The sequence below is a fragment of the Panthera leo genome, chromosome E2, assembly GCF_018350215.1.
Source record: "Panthera leo isolate Ple1 chromosome E2, P.leo_Ple1_pat1.1, whole genome shotgun sequence".
NCBI classification, from domain to species: domain Eukaryota; kingdom Metazoa; phylum Chordata; class Mammalia; order Carnivora; family Felidae; genus Panthera; species Panthera leo.
This window is the reverse complement of record NC_056693.1, coordinates 17,525,177-17,548,717: the sequence shown is the minus strand read 5'-3', so window position 1 is coordinate 17,548,717 and position 23,541 is coordinate 17,525,177. Positions and strand designations below refer to the sequence as shown.

Below are 23,541 nucleotides of genomic sequence, written 5' to 3'. Positions count from 1 at the left end.
GAGCAGGGGGAGGGGCTGATATCCCAGAAGCGGCGGCGGCGGCTGCGGAGCCGGTGTGAGGCGACTAACCTGGCTGCGGACCCCGGCAGGAAGCGGCGAGATGGAGGTGACGGGCTTGTCGGCGCCCACAGTGACCGTTTTCATCAGCAGCTCTCTCAACAGCTTCCGTTCTGAGAAGCGGTACAGTCGCAGCCTCACCATAGCTGAGTTCAAGGTGTGGCCGTGGGGGCGGGGCCCGGGGGCGGGGCAAGGAAGAAATGGAGGGGCTTTCCGAACGCGGGGAGGGGCCAGAGATAAACAGAGGTTGGACAGATTGGGGACGGGACCCGGCTGGGTGGGCCCAGAGGGAGTCTGAGTATTCAGAAATTGGGGACGATGCCAGGAAAATCAGAGGTTGCATAGGGCATGACCAAAGATAACCAGGTGTGTCCTAAATTGTGTCTTAGAGGAGCAAGGATGGGGTAATGGTTATTGTTGCAAGGGGTGGAGCCTCGGGGCTCCTCACTGGTTCAGTTGGTAGAGCCCGCGACTCTTGATCTCGGGTTCGTGAGTTCGAGCCCCGTGTTAGGCTTAGCGTTTACTTAAAAAAAATTTTAATTTGCAAGTACGTACCTTAAAAAGGGGGGGGGGGGTGGAGCCCCAGGGCAGAGGGTGGGGTCGCTGACAGCCTTTCACCGACTGCTCTCTGCGCAGTGTAAACTAGAGCTGGTGGTGGGCAGTCCTGCTTCTTGCATGGAACTGGAGCTGTATGGAGCTGATGACAAGTTCTACAGCAAGCTGGATCAGGAGGATGCACTGCTGGGCTCCTACCCCGTAGACGACGGCTGCCGCATCCACGTGAGGCCTCCCCGCCATTTATTTATTTGTTGAACAAATACTTGCTGTATGTTGCCCTGTGTGATAACCAAGATAGGCCCTACTTTCATTGAGTCCCCAGTCCTGCGTGGAGAGAGACAGAGCCATCATGGGACAGTGACAGCCAGAGTGGTGTGGGCAAAGCCCAGGGGACTGGGGATGCCCAGCGAGGTGCCTGACCCCTGGAAGTATGAGAAGGGGCTTCTTGAAGGAAGGGACGCCTGAGCTGAGACCTGAAGGATGAGGAAAGGTGACTTAGGGTAAGGGGTGGGAGGGGTATGCCAGGTGGGGGGAACAGTGTACAGAGGTATAGAGTGTGAGGTGGGTCAGGGTGAGTGATGAGACTGGACATGTTGGGAGAAGTTGAGGACCTCTGCATTCATCAACTCACATCATCCTCTCTCCTCCCCTTGTTCCTCAGACATCCCAGCATCCCAGGTGGGTTCCACCTCTGGGCCTTTGCAAGTGGTTCTTTTTTTTATGGCTTCACATGGCTCACTCCTCCCTTCCAGTCTTTACTTAAATGTCACCCTCCAAGTGTGAGGCCTTCATTGACCTCAGTATAAAATTTAAATCTCTTCTCTTTTCCATTTTATTTGATTTTTGTCTTTAGCTCCTAGCACCCTGTGACATACTGTGCATTTCCTCCAGCACCTGGAATAATGCCTAGTACTGAGAAGATGCCCAGTGAATCATTGTTGAATACTGAGCTGAGTCCATAAAATAAGACTTGGAAGATGGTGTAATTAACCCCATTTTGCAGAAGACAAAACAGCTTCAGGATGGAATTTACTTTCCTAAGGATGAACTGTAGTTAGAATTTTCACCTCAGTCTGCATGACTCTGCAAGTCAGTGTGCTCAGAGAACTGGTCCATAACTCTGTGTTATGCCAGGGGTATAGCTGTGAGCCAAGTCTGAAGAGGCCTCTGTTTTAGTTCTGTACAGTGTGTGAGGTAGATGTTAGCTAAATATTCATAGGAACAAATACGAAATGTCAGAGACATGAAGGCCATATAGGAAGAGATCACAGAGCTGGGAGAGCCGGTACTGGGAGGACTTCCTGGAGAGGGTGATGCCTGAGCAGAGTCCTGAAGAATAGGAAGAATTAACTGAAAAAGGGAAAAGAGCACTCCAGCAAAAGAGCACACCATGTGCAAACACTGAGGTGGAAGGGAGCACAGTTAGGTACAGGCACTGAGGAGTGGCCTCTCCTTTGGCAGGAGGAAGTGAGAGCCAGGGGAGGGCTTTGAGCCAGGAGGGTCCTGGTCTGACCCAGGTGCTCACAGGCTCCCTTTGACTGTGTGTGGGAAGACAGGAAGAGTAGGGAGACCAGGGAGGAGGCTGCTTCCACAGTCCAGGTGGTGTGGTAGGTACTGGATCATAGTGGGAACTGGTCAGGGTAGTGCTGGGCCCACAGGACTGACTTTGGGCTGACGCAGGCAGCCTCAGCCCCCAGATGCTAGTGGGTCAGGCATAGGATGGCATAGGGCCATCCTCAAACAGGAGGTTTTCACACATGGGTTCAGGTGTAGACAGGCCTCTAACTTCTGAGGTCATTTAAGAAAGGTTTCCCAGGGGCGCCTGGGTGGCTCAGCTGGTTGAGCGTCCGACTTTGGCTCAGGTCATGATCTCGCAGTTTGTGAGTTCGGGCCCCGCGTTGGGCTCTGTGCTGACAGCTAGGAGCCTGCAGCCTGCAGCCTGCTTAGAGTTCTGTGTCTCCCTCTCTCTCTGTGCCCCTCCCCTCTCTGCCTCTCTCTGTCTCTCAAAAATAAGTAAATGTTTAAAAAAAAAAATTTTTTAAAAGAAAGGTTTCCCAGAAGTGGAGCCTCTAGAGAATTTGTTTTACACTATTTTCCTCTTTATGAATATTACCTGTATTTGAAATGCCTGGCTGGCTCGGTCGGTAGAGCATATGATTCTTGATTTCAGGGCTGTAAGTTCAAGCCCCACATTGGGCATAAAGTTTACTTAGAAAAAAATTATATGTTTAACATATATGTGTTGTTTAAAATAATAGTAACCTCAAACTTACAAAATCCTTAATACACAAAATAGAAATTCATAGTGATCCTGACCAGAGATAAGGGCCATTTCTATTTTGCTATGTTAGGCCAATGGCTCAGGCCAAACTACCTTAGAGTCTTTGCTGACCCCTCTGTTTACCTCACACCCACATCCCATCCAACAGCAAATCCTGTGGACTCCACCTACAAAATCTGTCTAGAGTCTACACTCGTCTCCCCCACAACCCCTGCCCTGACCCAGCCTCCATCCTCCCTCTCCTGGACACCACAGCAGCCTGTCCCTGGCCCCGCTCAGTCTGCTACCCACCTGCAGCCAGAGGGAGCCTGTGATGCCCTGAATCAGGTCAGGCTCTCCTGGCCCAGAGCCTCCCCTGGGTAAAATGCCCCATGGCTTTTTCTCATTACTCAAAGCCAGATGCCCCTGGCTTTTACTTATTCTGGGTAAAAGCCAAAGTCTGTAGTGATCTATTGTGTCTCCACTGTTCCCTGTCTGTCTCCGCTTCAGCCGTGATGGCTTCCATGAAGCCATCCTTCCTGAAAAGGGTTAAGGACATTTCTGCACCCGAGACTTGGTGCCATATGTTCCTTCTTAGCCTTTAGGCCTTGGCTCAGACATCCCCTCCTTTCAGAAGCCTTCTCTGACCACCCTCTCATGCTCCTTAAACCTCTTTGTGGTATTTATCTACATAGGACCTTGTCGTCATCTGGTGTAATGCATGCACGTGTTTGTTTATGGTTGGTGTCCCAGCAGAATGAGCACTCCTTGAGGGCAAGTGTTTATCTGTTTTTGCACTGTGTCCCTAGCACCCAGCACAGAGCCCAGCTGGGTGCTGTGGAAGAGCTTAGCAAGCAATGAGTGAATGAATATTGGGGGTGGTACAGGAAGAGATGCTTCAGAGTCTGGAGGTTGGGGCCAGCTTAGGAGGGTCCCAGAGGCCCAGAGAGGACAGATGTGCTGCCTAAAAGTCTTGTGAGGAAGACCTGAGCTCTGCCCTTCAGTTCCAGTGACTTAGAGATCATCACTGATGGTGGTGGCACCATGTGGGGATTGTCTGGGGGAAGATCCAGCCTCTAAGGAGGGGTGGGGGTGAAGAACGGGAGATGGCCAGTGTGGACACTTGTTCTCATCCCTTCTGCTAGGCTCAGGAGAGGGGAGAAGGTCTGGGTAAAGGTGAGGGTAAAGGAGTAAAGGAATGTGGTTTTTCCAAGACAGAGAGACTTAAATCTAGGGAATACTCCAATGTACAGCCCCCTGCCCCCAGCATCCCAAGCCTCCCAGTCCAGACCTTATCCCCACTGACCTCCCTCCCCTCACTATAGGTCATTGACCACAGTGGTGCCCGCCTTGGGGAGTATGAGGATGTGTCCAAGGTGGAGAAATACCAGATCTCACAAGAAGCCTATGACCAGAGGCAAGGTACAGGCACATAACGATGGATGAGGGCATACGGGGGTCAGAGGGAGTGTGTGCGGGTGGGCAGAGGTTGTGGGGGCAGACAGGGACACTGGGAGATGTTCGGTGGTGTGATCAGTGCAGGCACACAGACCTGGGCGAGTAGAGGGCATGGATAAGGTTGGTGTGTGGACAGATGGGGTTTGGGGAACAGCTGTAGGGACACAAGTGTGGGGTATGAATAGGTGCTGGGAGATGTGAGGGAATGTAGGCAGGCAGACGGCCTGAGAGGGAAGTCTGGGAGGGAGGGTTAATGTGGGGGGAGGTAGTGAGTTATCACATGGGGGCATGAGCTAAACAGATCAGAATGTGTAGACACTGGTAAGAATGGTAAGACAAGGAGAGGCTGGGCGGAGGGAATGTAATACTGAAGGGACATGGGAAGAAGGGGTGATACCATGACTGGAAGCAGGCATCTTCCTTTTAGGTTCTGGATTATGGGGAGGCCCCAGGGGTTCTGGGGAGAAGCCAGGGCTATAGTGGGAGATTTGGGGGTCTTGGGCAGTAGCCCTCCAACACTCAGAGCAGAAGAGTTTCTCTCTGAATGTTGGTTCTGTGTGGGTGGAAGGTTATCTCATCAGGCCAGGGGCCACACCAGGAAAACCATGTCTAACCCTGTCCCCCACCCCACTCTCAGACTCCGTCCGCTCCTTCCTGAAGCGCAGCAAGCTAGGCCGATACAATGAAGAGGAGCGGGCACAGCAAGAGGCGGAGGCCACCCAGCGCCTGAACGAGGAGAAGACCCAGGCCAGTGCCATCTCTGTGGGCAGCCGCTGTGAAGTGCGGGCGCCTGGGCAGCCCCCTCGCCGGGGCACCGTCATGTATGTAGGTACGTGGCCCACTGAGGCCTTCTGCCCTGGCCTGGGATGGACAGTGCTGGGGACCCAGCCCTCGAGGAGATCCCAGTGCAGTGGGGGAGACTGACCCAGCAATGACAGTGACAGCCCAGAGTGTTCATGGCAGGGAAGTGGGAAGCAGAGGCAGAACAATGTGGGTTGTGATGGCGGAGGCAGAGGCCAGAGGGATTAGTTCTGAGGTGAAAGCACGGGGCACAGTGTCAGGGCTGAGATGGGGAAGGCACGGGCCAAAGTGATGAGGGCAGGGATGTGGGAAGCTTGGGGGGGCTGTGTGAGCTGAGAGGCAGTACCAGAACCTTCCTCGAGAGTGATCCAGCAGGCTTCCTAGGGGAAGGATTGTCTGAAGGAAAGGGTGAAAGGGGGAAGAGTGTTCCAGCCAGAGGGCATGGTGAGTGCAAAGGGCATGAGCAAGAATAGGCTGGGCCTGTCTGAGGCAGCATGGCTAGTGGGGAGGAAATGAGGTGAGACGTAATAAGTGAGGTCTGGACATGGGCAAGGCCGGACCGTGCAGGGCCTTGAAGACAGTGGAGAGCAGTGTGGGGTTTTTTTTTTTAGAACAGCTTTATTGAGATATAATTCATATACCATAAAACTTATCCCCTTAAAGTACACAATTCATTGGTTTTAAGTGTGTTCACAGAATTGTTCAGCCATCATCCCAGAAAGAAACTCCATAACCATTATTAGCCACTCCCCATTTCTGAAACTCCGATGCCCCCCCCCCCCCCCCCCCCCCGCCCAGTCCTAGGCAGATCTTGTCTCTATAGATCTGCCTATTTCGGACGTTTCATATAAATGGAATCATATAATATGTGTAATCCATATAAATAGAATCATGTAAACCATGTAATCCATGGTCTTTTGTGACTGGCTTGTTTCACTTAGCATAATGTTCTCAAAATTCATCTGTGTTGTAGCGTGTATCAATGCTTCACTTCTTTTTATAGTCAAATACTACCACATTGATTGGCTATACCACATCTTACATACTTGTTCTTCAGTGGATGGATGTTTGGGTCCTTTCCACTTTTTGTCTATTATGAAAAATACTGCTGTGGACATTCTTGTATAAGTTTTTGTGTGGACACATATTTTCATGTTTCTACACAAAGGAGTGGAATTGTTGGTCCCATGGTAACTCTGTTTAACCTTTTGAGGAACTACCACATTGTTTTCCACAGCAGCTACACCATGTGTATTCCCACCAGCAGTGTGTGAGGGCTCCAGTTTCTCACATCCTCACCAACACTTATTGTTTGTCTTTTTAATTATAACCATTTTAGTGGCTATGACATGGGACAGCATTATGGGCTTGATTTGCATTTCTTTGATGGCTAATGATATTAACCATATTTCTTTTATTTTGAGAACTGTCCAGATCCTTTGCCATTTTTTAATTGGGTTGTTTGTTTTTAGTTTTTTTTAATAATATTTATTTAGGGGCGCCTGGGTGGCACAGTCGGTTAAGCATCCGACTTCAGCCAGGTCACGATCTCGCGGTCCGTGAGTTCGAGCCCCGCGTCAGGCTCTGGGCTGGTGGCTCGGAGCCTGGAGCCTGTTTCCGATTCTGTGTCTCCCTCTCTCTCTGCCCCTCCCCGTTCATGCTCTGTCTCTCTCTGTCCCAAAAATAAATAAAAAACGTTGAAAAAAAAAATTAAAAAAAAAAAAATAATAATAATATTTATTTATTTTTGAGAGAGAGAGGGAGAGAGAGACAGAATGTGAGTGAGGGAGGAACAGAGAGACAGGGAGACAGAATCCAAAGCAGGTTCCAGGCTCTGAGCTGTCAGCACAGAGCCTGACGCAGGACTCAAACTCATGAACCCTGAGTTCATGACCTGAGCCAAAATCAGACGCTTAACCTACTGAGCCACCCAGGCGCCCCAAGGATTGTTTAGTTTTTGTTGTTAAGTTGTGTATTAGTTTTCTGGGGCTGCCATAACAAAGTAACCACACACCGGGTGGCTTAAACAACAAAAATTTATGTCTCTCATTTCTGGAGGCTGAAGTCCCAATATCAAGGCGTTGGGAGGTTTGGTTTCTTCCGAGGCCTCTCTGCTTGGCTTGCAGATGGCTGCCTTCTTGCCGTGGCTTCACATAGTCTTCCCTCTGGGTGCGGGCATATCCCTGGTGTCTCTTTGTGTGTCCAAATGTTTCCTCCTCTTACAAAGACACCAATCAGATCAGATTCACTTAATCTTAATTAACTTAATCACCTTTTTAAAGGCCCAGTCTCCAAATACAGTCACATTCTGAGGTACTGAAGGTTAGGGTGCCAACAGTGAATTTTGGCACAGTTCAGCCCATAAGTTCTAAAGAGAGTTCTTTACGTATTCTACATACAATTCCCTTATCAAATACATGATTTGCAAATATTTTCTCGCATTCTGGGGGTCTGTTGCCTTTTTACTTTTCTTGATAGTGTCCTTTGAAGCATAACATTTTTTTATTTTTTTGAAGTCCAATTTATTTTTTCTTTTGTCGCTTATGCTTTTGGTATTGTATCTAAGAAACCAGTGCCTAATGTAAGGTCACAAAGGTTTACTCCTGTATTTTCTTCTAGGAGTTTTATAGTGTTATGTTTTACATATAGGTCTTAGGCCCATTTTGAGTTAATTGTATGTAATGTGAGATAGGAGTCCAACTTCCTTCTCTTGTGTGTGGATATCTAGTTGTCCCAGAACTACTTGTTGAAAAGCCTATTCTTTCCTCATTGAATAGTCTTGGCTCCCTTGTCAAAAATCATTTGTGGGGCACCAGAGTGGTTCAGCCAGTTAAGTGTCTGACTTTTGATTTCGGCTCAGGTCATGATCTCATGATTTGTGAGTTTGATCCCCACATCTGGCTCTGTGCTGACAGTCCAGAGCCTCCTTGGGATTCTCTAACTCCCCTCTCTCTCTGTCCCTACCCCTCTTGTTCTCTAAGTTAAATAAATAACTTAAAAAAAAAAAACTTAAAAAAAAATAGTTTGTTCATAAGCAGTGTGGATTTTATGCTGAGTGGGATGGGCAGCCTTTGAGGAATTTAGGGCAAGATAGCAGTGCTGTTTACTTTAGATTTTTAGAAAGACTCCTCTGACTGGGGGTATTGAGTAAATAGGGGATCCGGGCTAGAAACAGCAAGACCAGTGAAGGGGGCTACTGTATTAGTTTGGGCAGGAGATGGAGATGGTCCTGGGTGGTAGCAAGGAGTGGTTTTTGCCAGGACAGGTTTTATACTCAGTAGGTAGGCATGCATCTGGAGTGATTCAGAGGTTTTGTTGGAATTTCCTCCCTGGGCAGGACTCACAGATTTCAAGCGTGGCTACTGGATTGGCGTCCGCTATGATGAGCCACTAGGGAAAAACGATGGCAGGTAATGAGTGGTCTGGTTCAGCCATCTGTGTGTGTGTCTGTGCCCGTGTCTGTACATGCATATGTGTGCTTCTAAGTGCATATGGTGAGCCTGTCCATCTTAGCATCTGGGGTGGGAGCCGTGTTGGGGCCCCTCTGACAACTGCCTCCCTCATCATGCCCTGCAGCGTGAATGGGAAACGCTACTTCGAATGCCAGGCCAAGTACGGTGCCTTCGTCAAGCCTTCGGTTGTGACAGTGGGGGACTTTCCCGAGGAAGACTACGGGTTGGATGAGATGTGACACCCAAGGAAAGACATCCCCCTGCTCCAACTAACTCGACTTCTTATTGCCCTTCCCTGTGTGTGCCCATGGCCCTATTTCCTGAGCCCATTTTTATTTTATTCACCTTGTCATTGACTTTTGAGACTCATGCATTAAATTTGCTGGAAACCGGGAAGTGTTGGAGGACTTGATGATAATAGGAGGGATTGGAGGTGGCTGTCTAGGTGAGGGTGAAATAGGAGGTGGGTAAAGTAGAGGTTGGGCAGGATGAAGCTTTATCCCTTAGCTAGTAGCTGGGGGCCCATGAGACTATTTTTCGTCCTAATAAGTTACTGTAATGTTTTGTTGCTATAACAAAGGGGCCCAAAATATAATAGTAGCTTAAACAAGGTAGTTTTGGGTTTTTTTTTTAAATAGGCTCCACACCCATTGAGGTGCTTTAACTCATGACCCTGAGATTAAGACCTGAGCTGAGATCAAGAGTTGGACACTTAACCAACTGAGCCACCCAGGTACTTCTTATTCAAGGTAGTTTATTTCTCCTGTAAAGTCTCATGTAATCACCAGCACTGGTATGGTGATCCTTCTGTGTCAGAGGCCAGTCTCCATCTATATCTCTTGTTGCTGTCCCATCTCCTTCTCATGATTCCCACATCATCTGCTACAGGCACCAGGGAGAGGGGAAGGGGAAGGATACCTCTTGCCTTTAAGGACTACGTGCGACTCAGGGTGCCTGGGTGGCTCAGTCGGTTAAGCACCCAATTCTTCATTTCAGCTCAGGTCATGATCTTGTCATTGGTGGGATCGAGCCCCACATTAGGCTTTGTGCTGGTAGTGTAGAGCCTGTTTGGGATTCTCTCTCCCTTTGTCTCTGCCGCTCTGCCTGCTTGTGCACATGCACTTGCTCACTCTCTAAATACACATTAAAAAAAAAAAAAGGAATATGTGCAACTCAAAACTTGTTTCTATTTCCAGGGCGCTTGGGTGGTTCAATTGGTTAAGCATCTGACTCTGATTTCAGCTCAGGTCCTGATCTCACAGTTGTGAGACTGAGCCCCACATCAGGTTCCACACTGAGTGTGGAGTCTGCTTGAGAGTCTCTCTCAAAATAAATAAGTAAATAAATCCAAAAAACTAAAACAAAACAAATAACTTGTTTCTATTTCATTGGCCAGAATTTTGTCTCATGGCCACTTGTAGTTGCAAAGGTGACTGGGAAATGTAGTTTTTATTCTGGGCAGCATGTTCCTAGCCAAGTATCAGAAGTTCCTATATTACAGAAGATGGGGAGAAGGGATATTGGGGTCAATAAGTAGTTCTACCACAGTTTCTGTGGGTGGGAGATCCTAATTGTTCACTTAATAATACTTTTATTGTACATGCAGAAGCCCCTTGTTAGCTCCTTGAAGTAATTCCTGGTGGGGTGCCTATCTGGGGGATTCTACTTAATTGTTGCAATTACTTAATTATAGCTTCTAGAGAAAGAGTTGGCAGCAGCAGGCACAACCACAGTGAGAAGAATGAGGTTGAACTGTTTAAGAGTTGAGGGGATCCTCAGGGGAAACTGCTGACATCCACAAACAGCTTGTTATATACATACTTTGATGCCCACCATAATGGACACGGACACTTACATACACAGAACACACACACCTGGACTCACAAACACTGGAGACCTACTCAAAACACAGAGACTCACACTCAAACATGAGTGGTTATAGTGCACACAGATTCTCTCACACACGGGGAAGCCACACAGGAAACATTGAGACTCACATCAGACACCCACCAGTTATAGATCTGCACCTATACATACACACACACATCACTGAAATTGTCAACGTACAAAAAAAAGAACCAAAAAAACATTAGAAAAAGATCCCAAGGCTTAGGCCCCTATGGTGTCAGGGAATTGTCAGAGTGAGGAGCCTTAGAGGGGGTGTCCCCCAACTTCCCAACCAGTACCTACCAGCTTGAGTTCAGCCAGAGTCTGTGAACCTTGGTTTCATAAGACCTCAGTTCATTGCAAATGAAAGACAGTAAATATCCAATATTCTACACTTTTTGAGCCTCCACTGTATGTCAGGCCTGATATGGAGAACATATTCATTAATTGGACACAGTCCTTGCTTGGGAGTTAAAGACAGACAGATAATTACAAAGCATTGTCTCTTTTTTTAAACTGTGATACTTAACAATGAATAAGGTTGAAAAAAATAATAATGAATAAGGTTGCTGGCAGTGGGGGAAGGAGAACAAAATCACTAAATCCCCCAGGTGGTGCTGGTATGAGAGAAACAATGGGGTAGGACATTTGAATAGAAATCACCTGAACAAAAAGGGATTGGGCTTTGTAGGCCTGATATAACCCCTTTGGTGATTCATGCCCATCAGGAACCTGATCACTGTGCTCAACACAAACTTAGGCTGAATGCAACCTTTGTCCTGGAGCTGAGCTACATCAGTAACTGAACATGCTTAATGGCCTGCGGGAGTTGATTCATGTACCAGTTACAAATTTGGATTATTCAGTAGGTTAAGAGAGGTGGTATAACCTTACTGAGGAAGAGCACAGGCTCTGAAGCCAGGAAGCCTGGATTCAAACCCCAGCTCTTTCACGCAGCCACTGGGTGACTGAACAAGTATTCCTCTGTGGGTTTGAGCTTCATTCCTATAAAGTGGGTCTGAATACATTACTTCCCCGAAACGATTGTTGTGAGCATTAAATGAGCTAATATATATTAAGCGCTTAAATCAACTCCAGCCATATAGGTAAATGCTTAGTATTAGCTGTAGATATTATAATAACTACATGCATCCAACATTAGTAATGCTGACTTTATTTAATCCTCAAAGCGGGACCTGCCACTAATTTCTTCACCTTAATTTCCTACCTCACCCCATCTTTCCACGTCTGGCGTCATCCTCTCTGGAAGGGATTCCCAGAGGTTCCCAGACCCACAGTAGCTTCCCAAGTCCCTGCAACCTCAGGCGTCCCTAGCTTCGGCACCATCCCAGACACGGGCAATAACCACTCAGCCGCCACGTGGGGGCAGCAGTGCACCGCTCAGCGAACTTCATTTCCCAGAAAACCATGCGACAACCTTAGCCTCATTTTGCTCCTGTCTGGAAGCGCAAGTCTTGCTCCCTCCCAGCTGCGCGAGGAATTGAGGGGCGAAGGGATTTGGGCTTTTCCGTGGAGGACGATGTTGCGCAGGCGTGGAGGGCTGCAGAGCCCGTCTGAGTTTAATCGCAGAATGGGAACCGATGTCCCGGTGGGGGCGCCAGAGCTGACTTTCTGGCTTCTTGGAAGAACCGAGAACAGTTCACTTTGTGGCTGGGAGTTGGCTGGGCCATCTTCCCTCCTTCCTGCTTTCCTGCATCTCGACCGGTTGGTCATTCACTCTCCAGGCTTGTGGTCGGCAATCAAGCCAGGTGAAGGCGCTCATATCTTAAATGAAACAATATCCCCTTTACCTTCTTTTCTCTCTCCCAAACAGTTAAATCTTTTTCCCCAACATATTAAGGGATTTTAAATTAGAATAGTTAAGGATTTCTCAAGTACCCATCACCCAGCTGTATGTTTGTCAAACATATGGCCGTGTTTTATTTACTCGGCTTTCTCTTCTCCTCTCCCATTATTTTAAAGCAAATCTCACGCAATATATCATCTCATTTGGAAGTGTTTCTGTATGTATCTCTCTAAAAGATAGTTTCAATTACACCAAAATTATCTAATATAATTATTTAATATTGTGTAATATAAATAATTATTTAATATCTAATATAGGTCAGTATTCAGAAGTCCCTGGTTGTTTCATAAATCTTTTTTTTTTAATGTTTATTTATTTTTGAGAGAGAGAGAGAAAGAGAGACAGGGCATGAGTGGGGGAGGGGCAGAGAGAGGGAGCCACAGAATCCAAAGCAGGCTCCAGGCTCTGAGCTGTCAGTACAGAGACCATCCTGGGGCTAGAACCCATGAAAGGTAAGATTGTGACCTGAGCCAAAGTCCCATGCTTAACTGGCTGAGCCACCTGGTTGCCCCATTCATAAATGTCTTTTTACTGTTGGTTTGTTCAAATCAGAATCCAGACAAGGTTCACACACAGCATTTGATTGACATCTAAGTCTCTTGTTCTATAACATTTCCTCCTCCCTCTCAATCTTCTTGTGGGATTTCTTACAGTCTGATTTGGCTGGTTGTACCTCTTGGTATCCTTCAATATGTTCTTCTATTCCGGTGTGTTCTATAAACTGCTTGGTTCGAAAACTGGGTTAGATGCAGGTTCAATTTTCCAGGTAAATACACTTTCTGGATGGTGTTTGAGTTCTTCCATCAGGAGGTACCTACGTGCCTCTTGAGTTTGCAACTCCTGTTGTGTTGGTCCTAAAATATGTTTACAGTGGTGTCTGGGTGGCTCAGATGGTTAAGCGTCCTACTCTTGATTGCAGCTCAGGTCACAACGTCATGGTTTGTGAGTTTTAGCCCGGCCTCTGGCTCTGCGCTGACATCACAGAGCCTTCTTGGGATTCGCTCTCTCCCTCTCTGTCTGCCTCTCCCCTGTTCACACTCTCTCTCTCTCAAAATAACTAAAGTTTTTTTAAAAAGTTTTTAAAAATCTTAAAGTAAAATATGTTCATAAGTTCTTTGGCACTTCTCTTTTTTTTAATTTTTTTTTAACATTTTTATCTTTTTGTGAGAGACAGAGAGCAGGAGTGGGGTAGGGGCAAAGAGAGAGAGACACACAGAATCCAAAGCAGGTCCAGGCTCTGAGCTGTCAGCACAGGGCCCCACACGGGGCTCAAACTCACAAACAGATCATGACCTGAGCTGAAGTCGGATGCTCAAACGACTGAGCCACCCAGGCGCCCCTTGACACTTCTCTTTTTAAGAGCCCTCCCCTTGAGTGTGGATTGGACTTAGTGCCCCACTTCTAAGGAAGAGAGCATGGCAGAAGTAATGGTGTATGACTTTCATGTTTTTTTGTTTTTTGTTTCTTGTTTTTTGAGAGCTAGAGAACAAGCAGGGGAGGGGCAAAGAGAGAGGGAGACAGAGAATCCCAAACAGGTCCCACGCCTGTCAGCGCAGAGCCTGACACCGGGCTTAAACCCAGCAACCAGGAGATCACAACCTGAGCCAAAATCAAGAGTCAGACGCCTAACCTACTGAGCCACCCAGGCATCCCAGTGCATGACTTCTAAGACCAGGTCATAAAAGCCATTGTATCAGGATCACTTGCTTGGGGAGAAGCCAGCTGCCCATAATTGTGATGACACTCATGCAGCCCTATAGGGAAGTCCATGTGGCAAGGAACCGAGGTCTGTGAAGGGTCTGCGAGGAATTGAGGCCCCGTCTTGGAAGCTGATCTTCCACACTAGTCAAGCCAAGAGGTAACTGCAGTCCTGACCAACAACCCAGCTGCATCCCATGAGAGATCCCGAGCCAGAATCACCCAGTTATGCCACTCCTGAATTCGTGACCCAAAGAAAATGAGATCATAGGTTATTTTAAGCTGTTAAATTTTCAGGGTGCCTGGATGACTCAGTTGGAAGAGCCTGCAGCTCTGGATCTCAGGGTTGTGAGTTCAAACCCCATATTGGGTGAAGAGATTACATATATACATAAGCTTTAAGCCTTTAAATTTTGGTTTTAATTTGTTAGCAGCAATAGGTACTTAATGCACCTGTGTTCTAATTACCTATTGTTGGATTAAGTATTACCTAAACCTCAGCAACTTAAAACAGACATTATGTTTTTCCTACATTTTTGCAGATGACGAATTTAGGAAGGGGGTGCCTTGGTGGCTCAGGAGGTTAAGCATCTTGCTATCGATTTCAGCTCAGGTCATGATCTCGTGACTGGTAGGATTGACCCCCACATCAGGCCCTGCACTGATAGTGCAGAGCCTGCTTGGGATTCTCTCTCTCACTCTCTCTCTCTCTCTCTCTGCCCTTCCCCCATGCACACACGTGCATGCGTGCCTGCATGCTCTCTCTCTCAAAATACATAACATCTAAAAATAAAGAATTTATGAGGCACCTGGGTGGCTCAGTCGGTTAGGCATCCAACTTCGGCTTAGGTCATGATCTCACAGTTTGTGGGTTCAAGCCCCGCTTCAGGCTCTGTGCTGACAGCTCGTAGCCTGGAGCCTGTTTCAGATTCTGTGTCTCCCTCTCTCTCTGCCCCTCCCCCACTTGTGCTCTGTCTCTCTCACTCTCAAAAATAAATAAACATTAAATATTAAAAAAAAAAGAATTTAGGAGGGGCTTGACTTAAGATCTCTCATGTGTTTGAGTCAGAAGTTGGCTGGGATTGGAGTCATCTCAAGGCTTGACTAGGCTGGATGTCCAAAGTGACTCAGCAACTTGACTGACAGTGACACTGGCTGTTGGCAGGGAGCTCAGCAGGAACTAAAAACAGAGCACCTCTATACCAAAGCACCTCTACATGGCCTTCCAGCACTGCAGTCTCAGGGTAGCTGGATTTTTACGTGGTAGCTGGCTTTCTTCAGAGTGTTCTAAGAGAACCAGGCAAAGCTGCATGGTCTTTTCTGACCTTAGAAGTCACATAGTGTCACTCTGCTGCTGTCTCTTGATCTAAGTGAACACAAACCCACCCAGATTCAAGAGGAAGCCACATAGTTTCCAATTCTTGATGCAAGGAATGTGAAGGCTTTGGTGGTCAAGTTTTTAAAACAGTTTCACCTTGCTATACAGAACTTTTTTTTTTGGTAATGTCTATACCCAACATGGGGCTGGAACTCACAACCCTGAGATCAAGAGTCACATCCTCTTCTGACTGAGTCAGCCAGGTTCCCCTATAGAAAACATTCTTTAAGGCACTAACTTGGGTCCTTTTCTCTCCTCATTCTACACATTCTTCTCTGATCTATTCTTGTGACTTTGATCGCCATCTACATGCAATTCCCAGGTCTATCTCCAGCCTAGATACTTTCCTGATGTACATAGTGGTTGCCAACAGGACAGCTCCCTGCTCCTGCATTAGATGTTGCTTAGATACCTTAAAGACCAGGCTGTGCCAGTGTAAGTTCCTGAGCCACAGAATCATGAAAAATAACAAAAAAATTATTGTTGCTTTTTTTTTTTTTTTTTTAAATTTTTTTTTTCAACTTTTTTTTTATTTATTTTTGGGACAGAGAGAGACAGAGCATGAACGGGGGAGGGGCAGAGAGAGAGGGAGACACAGAATCGGAAACAGGCTCCAGGCTCCGAGCCATCAGCCCAGAGCCTGACGCGGGGCTCGAACTCACGGACCGCGAGATCGTGACCTGGCTGAAGTCGGACGCTTAACCGACTGCGCCACCCAGGCGCCCCTTGTTGCTTTTTTTTTAATGTCTATTTATTTTTGAGAGAGAGAGAGAGCATGAGCAGGGGAAAGGGAGAGAGAGAGGGAGACACAGAATCTGAAGCAGGCTACAGGCTCTGAGCTGTCAGCACAGAGTCCGATGTGGGGCTTGAACTCACGAACTATGAGGTCATGACCTGAGGTGAATTCAGATGCTCAACTGACTGAACCATCCAGGTGCCCCTAAAATTATTGTTGCTTTAAGCTACTAATTTTGGGTAATTTGTTATGCAGCAAAGGCTAACTGATACACGATTAAGGAAATGTTTCCTGTCTACCTGTGGGTTTTGCAAAAGGGACTATATGTTTTTCACAACATAAACAATCACAATACCAGCACAGGGCCTGGCATATTGTATTCATTCACCCATCCATCTACTCATTCAATCATGTATTCATTTATTCATTCATTCAACACATATTTATTGAGATCCTGCCATGTTGCAGGAACCTTACTAGGTACTGTTGCTACGGCAGTACCAAAACAGACAAAGTCCCTGTCCTCATGGAGTTCACATAACTTAAAGCATTTATTTGGGGGAAAATAGCAGTTTGGAATCCCATTTTACATGCTATGACAAAATAGATTCCAATTGGATTTGAGCAATATGTGTGTGGGGTAATTGCATGAAAATGTAAAGGTTTTTAACAGCAAATACTGAATGACCTCCGTATGGAGAAAGATATTCTGAACTTCAACATAGTGGGGGAACAGACCATCAAGGAAAAGACTGATGAATTTGGCTATACAAAGAGCTGAATATTTTATATGTCCAAAAAAGGCATAGGCAAAATTAAAGTAAATATGCATTAGAGAAGTATATTTGCAACAAAAGTGATAGGCAATTGATTAACACCCTTAATGAATGGAGATATTAACAAAGTAATGTGAAATTAACATGAAAAGCCAATAAATGAAAATGGGCATAGAATATGAAAAGACAATTTGTAAAAGAAATATCAATGGCCAAAAAAATCATGAAAGCCATGTTCACCCAAAAATGTTACTTAAAAATACTGGGACACCTCTTTTTTTTTAAAGATATTATTTTTTTAAGTAATCTGTATACCCAATGTGGGGCTCAAACTTAAAACCCCAAGATCAAGAGTCACATGCTCCACTGACTGAGCTAGCCAGGTGCCCTGAAGGACACCTTCTTTTGTCTGACAAATCAGCAAAGATGCTTAAACTATGGTTCCGCAAGGCTGAAGACAATTCAGGGCAATAAGAAATTCCATCCACCAAGGTTGGGATGTGAGTGGCAACAACCTTTCTGGAGAATGACAGAGATGAATCCAAAGCCTGAAAATATGGACATCTATTGATCCATCACTGACATTCCTAGGAATTTAGCCCCTGAAAATAATGAGGGAAGTGGGTAAATATTTTACTGAAAGGATTTTCATGGCACCATATATATATATATTTTATTATTATAAAAAAGAAAGGGGTGCATGGATGGCTTAGTCAGTTGAGCATCTGACTTTGGTTCGGGTCATGATCTCACAGTTTGGTTCATGAGTTCAAGCCTCACATTGGGCTCTCTGCTGCCAGCACAGAGCCTGCCCTGGATCCTCTGTCTCCCTCTCTCTCTGCCCCTCCCCAGCTCACACGTTTTTGTTTTTTGTTTTCTCTCTCTCTCTCTCTCAAAAATAAGTAAATATAAAAGAAGGAAAGAAAGGAAGGAAGGAAGGAAGGAAGAAAGAAAGAAAGAAAGAAAGAAAGAAAGAAAGAAAGAAAGAAAGAAAGAAAAAGAAAGAAAGAAAGAAAGAAAAAGAAATTCTGTTTAAGCAGAATTTAACAACATTATAGGAAGTGTTACAAATGCTCAAATATTAAAGGGTTCCTTGATAAAAGAAATGTGGATTTTGCTGGCTTAAACAAAGATGAGCTGCCTTATTATAAGAATTTTCATTAATATGATAGATTCCATGATAATATACGAGAGGGAATATCCTAGGCATTATTTTCTGAATTTATTTGGTCATGGAGCCTGTAACAGTTAGCTACTGCTGTGTAACAAACCACACCCAAATTTCGTGGCTCAAAACAATAACCATTTATTATTCTCACAAATCTATGCTGAGTGGTTCTGCTGATCTGGGTCTGGCATAGTTGATCTTGGCTGAGCCTTCTTGTCGACCTGTTTTCATGGAGGAGCTAGAATCCAGACAGTGAAAGAGAGGGAAAACATAGGCTTCTTGAGGCCTAGGCTGGGAAGTATTACACTGTTCTTTCACCTCACTCTGTTGGTCAATGACAAGGCCAGTGTAGCTTCAAGGTGTTGGGAAATAGACTTCAGCCCTTGACATGAGAAGCTACAGAGTCAATTTGTACAAGGTAAGGGGGGAAGGGGGCGGTGAGGAATGGAAAATAAGGCAGTTTTTGCAGTCTACCACAGAGCCCTTTCTTCATGCACTACATTAATTAAATTCAATAAAGCTAGCTGCTGTTAACTGAAGAACCTCCAAAACTCAGTGGCTTAATAAATTAATTTTTTTAATTCACACCATAGTCCAATGCAAGTCAGTGGGGTCACTCTGCTCCACAGAGTCTTTTAGAGACCCAGCCTCTTTCCATCTTTTGTCTTGGCCCCCCTCTAGGTTCTCAGAGTCCTTCCTGTTGAGCCAGTGGGTATTTTTGTTTGTTGTTGTTTTTTTTTAATGTTTATTTTTGAGAGAAAGAGACAGAATGCCAGTGGGTTAAGAGCAGAGAGGGGGAGACACAGAAGCAGAAGCTGGCTCCAGGCTCCGAGCTGTCAGCACAGAGCCTGAAGCAGGGCTCGAACTCACGAGCTGCGAGATCATGACCTGAGCCGAAGTTAGGTGCTCAACTGACTGAGCCACCCAGGCGCCCCTGTTTGTTTGGTTTTTAAGTAGGCTCCACACCCAACATAGGGCTTGAACTCATGACCCTGAGATCAAGGGGCACCTGGGTGGCTCAGTTTGTTGGGTGTCTGACTTCAGCTCAGGTCACAATCTCACAGCTTGTGAGTTTGAGCCCTACATCAGGCTCTGTGCCAACAGCTCAGAGCCTGCATCCTGCTTGGGATTCTTTGGCTCCCTTTCTCTCTGCCCCTCCCCCACTCACATTTTGTCTCTCTCCTTCCAAAATAGATAAACATTAAAAAAAATTTGAAAAAAAGAAGAGTCACATGGTCTAGGTCTCAGCCAGCCGGGAACCACCCCCCACCCCCAATGTGGGAGGTTTTTAAGGTCAGGCCTGGAGATTGAACACCATACATGCCATTGGCTAGAAGTCAGTTATAGGTCCATATAAAATTGCAAGGGACAATAGGAAATATAGTTCAGCTGTGTGTGAAAAAACAAAGGGAAGCAGTTTGGGTGAGCAATTAGCTAACCTCTGCCACACGTTTTGGGACATGCTATATCTGAAAATAAAGATGGGTTATGTTTGTTTCCTTGTTCATTGCCTGTCTCCCTCTATTAGGATATGACCATTACATCCCCATCACTTATCCAGGGGTATGGGCATGGATATAGTAAGCACTCAATGAACATATGTAGAATAAATGAATGAAAAAAATTCTAGTAATTTTCAGATGATGCAATATTTTGGACACACTAAAAATGATATTTTTAGGAACATGGGAATTGCTCAGGGTATAATGGGCACTGTGGATTAGATAGAATTTAATATAAGCCCTCTAACAGAACTCAGTAGGGCAGCAGAGGCTTAAATGAAATTAAGTGTTCTTTCTTTCCCATGGTAGCCTGATGTAAGCAGTCCTGGGCTGGTAACAAAGCTTAGTATCAGGTACCCAGACAGCTTCAATCGATGGCCCTGCCATCCCTAGGGGAGTGCCCTGGCCTGCATGGTCCAAGATGGCTCCCACCACATCCACATTCCAGGCAGTGAGAAAGAGAAAGAGGAAATGAAAACTCACTCTGATGCTTCTTCAGAGCACAACCAAGAAATGAAATCCTAGTTTTAGCGTTTAATTTATTCTGCCTTATGGAGTATGACAGTCATCTCCTTGGTTACTTTTCAGGGCAAAAGCTGTTAGAGCTGATGTCTAACAACGAGGTCGGGTCACGGGTGAGCAATCGAAGGGAACATAGCTGCAAGCTCCAGGTTAATACAAGTTGTTTGCAAGTTGATGAGCAGGATGCAAATTGCATATGCAAATTTTTTACATTATTAGAAATATATAAAAATAATTCCAGGACAAAAAATCAAATGAGAAATATAACTACATAGAAGTTGTCTTTGAGGGGCATCTGGGTGGCTCAGTCGTTAAGCATCTGACTTCAGCTCAGGTCATGATCTCACAGTTCTCGAGCTTGAGTCCTACATCGGGTTGAGCTTCAGCCCCCCTTTGGGTGAGCCTGCTTCTCTCTCTCTCTCTCTCTCTCTCTCTCTCCCCCCCCCCCCTTTCTCCCTCTGCCCCTCCTGGGATTCTCTCTCTCTCTCTCTCTCTCTGCCCCTTGCTCACTTGCAGCCTCCCCTCTCTTAAATAAATAAATAAATAAATAAATAAAACAAAAAAATGTTGTCTTTGAAAAGTGGGTGAATTTTTCCTTTTAATTTTTCTCTTGCTGTATTTTATACATTTTCTACAATGGGCAGGCATGACCAGGTATTTTAAATATTTTTAATTATGAAATATAGCACACCTACAGACAGAGAAAAAATAAGGATGCACAGTGTACAGGATCATTTTAACGTGAACACCCAAGTATCAGAGTGATCAGGCTGGATAGGGGTGGAATGCCGGAGAAAGTACCTGCTTTAGCTGGAGCAGGAGGTAGGAGGGAATTACCAAGGAAGGCTTTAGGGAGGGGAGCCATCTGAACCATGAGGAAGCCTCAAAGATGAGGAAGGTTTGTTGTGCAACCATGAAAGCACCTACTCTATTGACTGGTTTTCATTCTAATGAGGAAGTCTGAATTATATAAATAATCCCCCAAAGGATGATGATGATGATGATGAATAGCTAAGAATTATTGACCATGTGTCCCATGCCTAGCTTTGAGCTGGGTGATGCTGGGGACATAGTGGTCCCTAAGATAGCCCTGCCCTCCATCATAAGGCCTTCAATCCAGTCCAGGAAACAAACATTGATCACTACTGATTTTAATTTGTTATGATGTCTGGGGGAAGAAGTTTGGGGAATCTTAGGAGCATATAACAGGCTAGGGGAGGTCAAGAAAGACTTCTTTGATGAAGTGCAATCACCGAAACAACTCCAAAGCAAAAAGGGTAGGAGAGCAGTCCCTGGGTGGCTCAGTTGGTTAAGCATCCAACTCTTGGTTTTGGCTCAGGTCATGATCTCACGGTTTCATGGGTTCAAGCCCTACTTCGAGCTCTGTGCTGGCATTGTGGAGCTTGCTTGGGACCCTCTCTCTCCCTCTCTCTGCCCCTCCCCCACTCACACTGTCTCTGTCTCTCTCAAATAAACAAACAAACAAACTTAAAAAAAGGGGAGGGGTGGTACGAGAAACGTTCCTGCAGGGACACAGCCTATGCAAGAGCCTGGGAGCAGGGAGTCTGGGAAGAAGAGTGGGGATAGAGTGATGGCATACAGAGTTCCTCCGTATTTGCTGTGTCTGTGAGGGTGTTTCCAAGCAAGATTATCATCTGAATCAGTAGACTGACTAAAGCAAACTGCCCTCCCCAATGCTTGGAGGCATACTCTAAATCTTTGAGGGTCTGAATAGAACCAGAGACTGCTGAAGGAATAAGTTGAGTTCTGCCTGACTGTGGCACTGGAACATTGGTCTTCTGCACTCAGACTGGGATTTATACCATTGACTCCCCTGGTTTGTGGACCTCCAGACTTGGACCAGGACTTAAACCACTGGCTGTCCTGGGTCTCCAGCTTGTAGACAGCAGACTGTGGGACTTCTCAGCCACCGTAATAGTGTGCCGATTCCTTATAATAAATCTCTTTCTCCTATTTGTTCTATATATTCTGTTTCTCTGGAGAATCCTAATACACCATTAAACAAAGGGCAACGGAGGGACATTAGTCTGGATTAGTCATCACATAACTATTTGGCATCAACCATGCTTGGGTTTAGACTCTGCCATCCCCTCAGGCGGGTGACACCACCTCTCTGAACCTCCACTTCCTCCTGCTCGTTCCTTCAGCAGAGTTGTGAGCAGCCCTTCAATACCTGCCTGCACAGCAGTTACCCCAGCTGGGTCATCAAGGTCTCAGGAGGTATTAGCTGGGTTATGGCTATTGTCCGTTTATTCACTGGTGGCATTGTAACACGAACATCGTTAAGGCAGCAAATTGTGAGGATTAAAAGCATGAGCTACAGAGCCAGCCTTCCTGAGTTCAGATCTTTTTTTTTTTTTTAAATAGGCTGTACACCCAGCGAGGCTTGAACTCACAACCCCAAGATCAAGAGTCACATGCTCTACCAACTGAGCCAGACAGGCACCCTGCTGAGTTCAAATCTTGACTCTGGCACTCACTAGCTGTGTGATCTTGGGCAAGTAATCCCATCTCTCCCCTCATTGACATGATATAGTAACACTTCTACCTGCATCAGTCAGAATAGGCTGGAATATGCTGTGGTAAGAAATGAGCCCTAGACCTTAGTGGACTAACTCCTCAAATTTTATTTCTTGCACATAGAAACAGGCATGTCCTCCATGCCATGGCTTAGTGACCCAGTTAGCTTCCTTCATGTGACACCTCTGTGCTTGCCTGACTCCCAGTGTTGCCTAGGCAGGAGATGAGAGCATAGAGTATCCTGTATTGGCTTTTAGATTTATTTATTTATTATATTATTATTATTATTATTATTATTATTATTATTATTATTATTATTTTACATCAGACAGGTAATGTGCCAACATTGTAACAAGGTTTAAGGGTGGCTGGCACATGTCACATAACAGCATGAACATCCAATCATCACACCTATGAACTACAAAAGGATCTAAATGCTACATTTAAAAGTGACATTCCTGGGGCAGCTGGCTGGCTTAGTCTGTAGAGCATGTGAGTCTGTGCTGTTTGATCTCTGGGCCATGAGTACGAGTCCCACACTGGGTACAGAGATTACTTAAAAAATCAAATAAGGGGTGCCTGGCTGGCTTAGTGGGTGGAGCACGTGACTCTTGATCTCAGGGATGTAAATTTAAGCCCCATGTTGGGTATAGAGATTACTTAAAAATAAAGTCTTTAAATATTAAATAAAGGCACCTGGGTGGCTCAGTTGGTTAAGCATCCGACTCTTGATTTCGGCTCAGGTTGTAATCTCAAGGTCATGAGATGGGACTCTGCGTTCGGCTCCATGCTAACCATGGAGCCTGCTTGGGATTCTCTCTCTTCCACTCTCTCTGCCCTTCTCCCGCTTGCATTTTTTCTCTCTCTCTAAAAAATAAAT

General features: G+C 45.8%; 1 protein-coding gene and 1 non-coding gene across 3 annotated transcripts; one reads left to right on the top strand and one right to left on the bottom strand.

Moving 5' to 3' along the window:
* Nucleotides 1-6: 6 nt before the first annotated feature.
* TBCB (tubulin folding cofactor B) lies at nucleotides 7-8,982 on the top strand. 2 transcript variants are annotated; one of them, XM_042919137.1, is made up of 6 exons: nucleotides 7-214; nucleotides 694-837; nucleotides 4,201-4,297; nucleotides 4,971-5,162; nucleotides 8,472-8,544; nucleotides 8,711-8,982. In XM_042919137.1, the coding sequence occupies exons 1-6, from the start codon at nucleotides 101-103 to the stop codon at nucleotides 8,823-8,825; spliced, it is 735 nt and encodes a 244-aa protein (XP_042775071.1). In that variant the 5' UTR covers nucleotides 7-100; the 3' UTR covers nucleotides 8,826-8,982. The 2 variants fall into 2 exon arrangements, with proteins under 2 accessions (XP_042775071.1, XP_042775072.1); XM_042919138.1 differs by lacking the exon at nucleotides 7-214 and adding an exon at nucleotides 317-423.
* Nucleotides 8,983-22,983: 14,001 nt separating this feature from the next.
* LOC122209240 lies at nucleotides 22,984-23,091 on the bottom strand. Its single transcript, XR_006197520.1, has one exon. It is a non-coding gene; the product is annotated as a small nucleolar RNA U13 (small nucleolar RNA).
* Nucleotides 23,092-23,541: the final 450 nt, after the last annotated feature.